The 7,063-nt window shown below is 34.5% G+C and overlaps 1 protein-coding gene and 1 pseudogene across 2 annotated transcripts in view; one reads left to right on the plus strand and one right to left on the minus strand.

Annotated features, from left to right (window-relative positions):
- PAGE3 (P antigen family, member 3 (prostate associated)) overlaps nt 1-3,654 on the plus strand; it is an 8,306-nt gene extending 4,652 nt beyond the window's left edge. The window contains exons 4-5 of the mRNA XM_011963774.1: nt 331-476; nt 3,476-3,654. Coding sequence (XP_011819164.1) covers nt 331-476; nt 3,476-3,654 — 325 coding nt within the window. The remainder of the gene's footprint in view (nt 1-330; nt 477-3,475) is intronic.
- LOC105527441 overlaps nt 1-7,063 on the minus strand; it is a 95,047-nt pseudogene that overhangs the window by 25,315 nt on the left and 62,669 nt on the right. The gene's annotated exons all lie outside the window — the stretch shown is intronic.

Genomic DNA, 7,063 nt, shown 5'->3' on the forward strand with positions numbered 1-7,063 from the left:
ACCTATGAGTGAGAACATGCGGTGTTTGGTTTTCTGTTCTTGTGATAGTTTGCTAAGAATGATGGTTTCCAGCTGCATCCATGTCCCTACTCAAAAGAAGACATTCATACAGCCAACAGACACATGAAAAAATGCTCATCATCACTGGCCATCAGAGGAATGCAAATCAAACCACAATGAGATACCATCTCACACCAGTTAGAATGTTCTTGAAATTCTTATGCATTGCATGTATTACCACACTAGCCTATAGGCTTTTATTTCATAACATTGAGGGAGTGAATATTATCATTCTTTTATTTATATTTTATGTTTTACAACTTAAATTAGTAACCTTTTTTATTTTTACATGCTAGACCTGGCAGCCTATCTCCGGGAACTGACTCGGTCAAAGACTGGGGGTGAACGTGGAGATGGTCCTAACGTCAGGGGAGAATTTCTGCCAAATCTGGAGCCTGTTAAAATACCAGAAGCAGGTAAGTTATTCATTAAAAATGCCAATTATGGGGTTTCTGTTTTCAAAAATACTATACATTTTATAATACAGTGGTGCCACTACTGCTAATATAATTTAGCAGAGTTCATATATAAAGATTCTTTGAAAGATAGTTCAGTCCCCAAAAGCCTGACTTATAAACAAACAGAATCATAGATTCTACCACATTGGATCAAAGTCACATTCAATTATAAAATGTGAAGGTACTTTCTTACTTTTTAGTATAAGTTCCTAAACCAACAGCTAATAATATCAGATACTTTTATAAAGGTCTGCTTTTAATAAATACCTAATGAATTTGTAACAGATATTCATTGCATGAAACATGCTGAGGAAATTAAGTAGGCTCTAGTCCAAGCTCTAACAAAATTTCACTGACTTTGGGCAAATTCCTTATCTTCTAAACCCATATTTGCTCTTATAAAAATGGGTCAAAATCAAATATATTAAAATTTGAGTAATCAACTTAAGTATGTTTTATACATGTTTTTTTCCAAACTTCTAGGCATTAATTATATGAGCTTCTGAATTTAATATAAACACTTAGTGTTTAGGGAAGAAATTATCTTGCATTAGTCTACTGCTTTTGCTCTACATTCCTGATCCATTCCATTAGAATATTTAGATTAAAAGTATTTTTTGGGCTATGTTCAGGAACCTCTTGAACATATACTCATAAGAAGATCATTGCCTTAAATACATATGTTATTAAAAGATAAAAATATAAAATTATATGAGGATTCAATATAAAAAATAAGAAACAGGCACAAAATAAACATAAGGGAAAAAATATATACTTAATAAAAGATAGGTATAAGTCATTAAGGGAAATAATTCAACTAGTAAATAAAAGAGATTTTCAACATATCTATGAATAGAGGATCCCCTAGTTTGCCTAATCTTGAAGAAAATGGACAAAGCCCAAGTATACACAATAAAAAATAGGAACAAGACAGGACAGATATTGAATGTGTAATATAATTAAAAGTGGATGCATTCTTGAGCTCTAAACAATTTTCACAATTTGATGCAATGTTTGATATACTAGCAAAACATAAAATTATTTACTATACCACAGTAGTACTGAATATTTAAACATGATAACATGGATGAACTTTTAAAACTTGCCAGAATTTTCCATCAAAATTATTTATCATTTAGAAACAAAAAAAATAAGCTATTGTTTGTTTATTTGTATTTGGCTTTTCTAGATTCCTCAGTCTCTTCTCTTTCTCTCTCTCCTCCTCTCCCCCTCCTTCTGCTCCCCCTTTTGCCAAATTGTGAGAATCATTACTATTTCTTTTCAACACTTCCTCTATAATGATAATAGCTTGCAACCAGTGTGATGATATAATTTATTGGGCAAACTGGAATATTTTTAAATGTGCAAAGAGGGATTATTGATAATTATACTAGAACCACAGGTGAAAGCAGGGACAAATGGTTAACCTACTTAAAACAACCATATAAGGAGTAAACTAATCAAAAACATTTTAGCATTTTCCCACAACAGAAACAAAACAAATATACTACTAGCCTTTCTATTTATGTCACTTAAGCACTTTCAAATGTAGCATTACTGTTTGAGCTATCCTATATTCAAAACATTATTTCAAATTTCTTTTGTTTCCTAAGTTTTATGTTTATGTTTGGCTAGTTGGATGTTTTTCTAAAATTACATGCAGTTTTTAGTTTCCAGTTAAAACTTTCTTTAAATAGGTTCATTTGATCAAATCATTTTGAACTCAAACTCTTTCTCATACACTAGAAAAATGAGTGGGATTTTAAAATATTGTTAATACACCTGAAAGCCTACCTTCAAAGTCTCTATAGAGGTTTAACTGGATGTAAGCCAGAGGGTTACCTTGTTATAGTTCATTTCATAAAACCAAAACTATGTCTTTTTTCAACTCGTAGTGTCATCAAAAAAGTTCTGCTAAAAAATACTCTCAACTGTTATGTTTGTCTTATAGGTGAAGGGCCACCATCGGATTAAATGAAGACAAGTTGAAACTATACATGCAGTCTTTATGTTGGAAACTTGACCATTGAAATTCTCTCAATAACCTTTCACACTTGTCTGCAAAGAAGTCTTGTGCAGTTTATGTTAAACTAGGAATAATTAGGTGTTTCATGCTATTGAAAATTGAATGTTTTTTGAGAATTTATATTCTGTTTGAGCTGGTATATAGAGATATAATTTTACGTATTGATTTTTCTCTCCAGAAACCTTGCTAAATATGCTTATTAATTCCAAAAGTTTGTCTCTAGGTCTTTTTGATTGTCAACATATACAATCATGCCATCTGTGAGTGATAATACTTTTCAGTCTGCCTTTTAAAGTATCTTACTCTTTATATCCTTAATTCATTTTATGGCATTGGACAGACCCATCCAGTACAATGTGGAATTGAACTGGTGATAGTGGACACTCTCATCTTATTCCTGATAAGAAATGGAAAATATGCAACATTTTACTATGATTTGGTGTAGATTTTATTTGTAGATGTGCTTTATCAGAAGTTCCTCCTATTTCTAGTTTCCTGAGAGTATTCCTCTTGGATATATGTTGACTTTCCCCAAAGAGTTGTACTTCTTCGACTGATTATCATAGGATTTGTTCCTCTATTAATTTATTGCTGTGGTGAATACACTAAGTACATTTAACTAACTTTGCATTTGTAGGGTAAACACAATCGGTCCTTGAAATGTTATCCTTTTTCAATAATCTATGTCCTAATATTTTATTTAGGGTATATGTATATATCTATATATATTATGAGTGAGATTAACTTACACTGCTTTCATGTACAATCTTTGACTTAGGTATCAAGATTATGCTAGCTTTTTAATGTGAATTGGGATGTAAAACTTGTTTTTCCATTCGCTGGAAATAAAATCTCTACAAATTGTGAGCTAGGCTTTCCTACGCTCATCTGTTTCTGTATGGCTTCTGTCTCTTATAATTTTACATTTTAGGACTTCAAAGGCAGCGACAGAAGGGACAGCTCCAGGTTCCCATCCCTTCAAACCTTATGAGGCACATCTTCTCTGATTGCTTAGATGCCTTTAACGATGCTATCACTCTGAAAGCCACCTGCTCATGTTTTTATGCTGATACTTTTCTCAAAGTATATGCTTCTGAAAGTGTTGTGTAAGGAACTAACACTGTACATGATGACCTTAGCCAGTAATAGGATACTTTCATAAAAATTTAATCAACACGTGAATATAAAATTGTTTGACTTAAAAGACCTTGTTCTTTCCTTGAAGGAAAGTTTCTCTTGTATCCCCTTCTGTTCTTTCTCAAAGTTAATTTAGAGATTGAGAAGGAGCAGTGACAAATCTCTTTTTTCCTCTATAAAAATTCTTTATTGGCCTGATATTCCCCATATCTCACTAAGAAGCTTCCAAAGCTGCCTAATTCCAGCCTTACACCCTTATTACTCTACACAATGACAGCAGGTTGCATCGCTGAGCCCCATTCATATCCACACACATTTATAGTTATACAAGAAAAGACCCTACCTAAAATTCACCTTGCTTAGGGAAAGACACAGGATTATAAATAGCAACTATTTCTTCTACTTGCAAGTTAAAAATATTTTCTTGATCCAAAAAGACTAAGAATCTATGGTTAAAATTTAAAAATAAGAAAAATGCAGGGTATATCAATTTTCACAAAATATGTGAGAGGTTCCTAGATGCTGGAGCTAACTGCAAAGATTGGAAGTTAGGTAGGAATGAAAGGGGTAGCTGCTGAGGCAAAATGACTTGGGTCCTACCTACACAGTCTCTTTATAGGCTGTAGCATGAAATAGCCATGGGTTTTCATCCTGGCTGCGACACAAACTGGCTGTGTGATAGTGAGAAAGATACTTACAACAGAACAGAGTCCTCAGAAATAATACCACACATCTACAGTCATCTGATCTTTGACAAATCTGAGAGAAACAAGAAATGGGGAAAGGATTCCCTATTTAATACACGGTACTAGGAAAATTGGCTAGCCATAAGTAGAAAGCTGAAACTGAATCCTTTCCTTACTCCTTATACGAAGAATAATTCAAGATGGATTAGAGACTTAAATGTTAGACCTAAATCCATAGAAACCCTAGAAGAAACCTAGACAATACCATTCAGGACATAGGCATGGGTAAGGAATTCATGTCTAAAACACCAAAAGCAATGGCAACAAAAGCTAAAATTGACAAATGGGATCTAATTAAACTAAAGAGCTTCTGCACAGCCAAAGAAACCACCATCACAGTGAACAGGCAACCTGCAGAATGGGAGAAAATTTTTGCAATCTACTCATCTGACAAAGGGCTAATATCCAGAACCTATAAAAAACTCAATCAAAATTACAAGAAAAAAACAACCCCATCAAAAAGTGGGCAAAGGATATGAACACACACTTCTCAAAAGAAGACATTCATATAGCCAACAGACACATGAAAAAAAGCTCATCATCACTCACCATCAGAGAAATGCAAATCAAAACCACAATGAGATACCATCTCACACCAGTTAGAATGGCAATCATTAAAAAAAGTCAGGAAACAACAGGTTCTGGAGAGGATGTGGAGAAATAGGAACACTTCTACACTGTTGGTGGGACTGTAAACTAGTTCAACCATTATGGAAAACAGTTTGGCAATTCCTCAAGGATCTAGAACTAGAAACACCATTTGACCCAGCCATCCCATTACTTGGGATATGCCCAAAGGATTATAAGTCATGTTGCTATAAAGACACATGCACACGTATGTTTATTGTGGCACTATTCACAATAGCAAAGACTTGGAGTCAACCCAAATGTCCATCAGTGACAGATTGGATTAAGAGAATGTGGCACATATACACCATGGAATTCTATGCAGCCATAAAAAGGATTAGTTCGTGTCTTTGTAGGCACATGGATGCAGCTGAAGACCATCATTCTCAGCAAACTATAGCAGGAACAGAAAACCAAATACCACATGTTCTCACTCATAGGTGGGAATTGAACAATGAGATCAGTTGAACACAGGAAGGGGAGCATCACACACCGGGTCCTATTGTGGGGAGGGGGTAGGGGGGAGGGACAGCATTAGGAGATATACCTAACGTAAATGATGAGGTATTGGGTGCAGCGCACCAACATGGCACATGTATACATATGTAACAAACCCACACGTTGTGCACATGTAACCTAGAACTTAAAGTATAATAATAAAAAAAGAGACTAGGGTTCCCTAAAAGCAGGAGAAAAGCACAAAAAGAAGACTCATTGTTAGAGTGAAAGAGATACACTGGACTTCCCATATCCACCGATCACTGGGTTCATATACTTGCTTCTACTAATGTAAGGCTGAATGACAATTATAAACTAAAATTTGCCAAATGGGCAGTGTTATTTTCATTTTAAAAAGTATTTATTTTCATTTCAGTTACCAGCATAGGTATGTAGTAGTAACATATTGCATTGATTTGCATTTCTGTAATAATTTACGATGCTGAGCACCTTTATATATACCTATTAGCCATCCATATCTTCCTTTGTGGTGTCTTGTTCAAATCTTTAGCCAATTTTTTAACTGAGTTATTTTCATTTCTTTATGAGATTTGAGGGTACTTTCCACATTCTGGAAATGAGTAGTTTATAAGAGATGTGTTTTTCAAATCTTTTCTCCCCACATGTGATGTTTTGCAAACATCTTCTCCCCATGTGTACCTTGTCTTTTCTTTCTCCTAACCATGTATTTTGAAGAGCAGAAGATGTTTTTAGTTTTGAAGTACAATGTACCCAGTTTTTCTGTAATGGATTCTTTTTTTAATCCAAGAAATCTTTGCTTCACAGAAGGTAAAAATATCTTCTCCTATTTATTTTTTTTCCTAGAAGTTTTCCAGTTTTAGGTGTTGTAATTAACTCTATGACAACCACTGGGTTAACTATTGCATGTGGAATAAGGGGTTTTTTTTTTTCTGAGAAAACCTTCATTTCTCTTTTTTTTTTTTTATCATTACACTTTATGTTCTAGGGTACATGTGCACAACGTGCAGCTTTGTTACATATGTATACATGTGCCATGTTGGTGTGCTGCACCCATTAACTCGTCATTTACATTAGGTATATCTACTAATGTTATCCCTCCTCCCTTCCCCATCCCCCACTCCACAATAGGCCTTAGTGTGTGATGTTCCTCTTCCTGTGTCCAAGTGATCTCATTGTTCAATTCCCACCTATGAGTGATAACATGCGATGTTTGGTTTTCTGTCCTTGTGATAGTTTGCTGAGAACGATGGTTTCCAGCTGCATCCATGTCCCTACAAAGAACACAAACTCATCCTTTTTTATGGCCGCATAGTATTCCATAGTGTATATGTGCCACATTTTCTTAATCCAGTCTGTCATTGATGGACATTTGGGTTGATTTCAAGTCTTTGCTATTATGAATAGTGCTGCAATAAGCATACGTGTGCATGTGTCTTTATAGTAGCATGATTTATAATCCTTTGGATATATACCCAGCAATGGGATGGCTGGGTCAAATAGTGTTTCTAGTTCTAGATCCTTGAGGAATT

This window comes from Colobus angolensis, unplaced genomic scaffold (assembly GCF_000951035.1).
Source record: "Colobus angolensis palliatus isolate OR3802 unplaced genomic scaffold, Cang.pa_1.0 Scaffold624, whole genome shotgun sequence".
NCBI lineage: Eukaryota > Metazoa > Chordata > Mammalia > Primates > Cercopithecidae > Colobus > Colobus angolensis.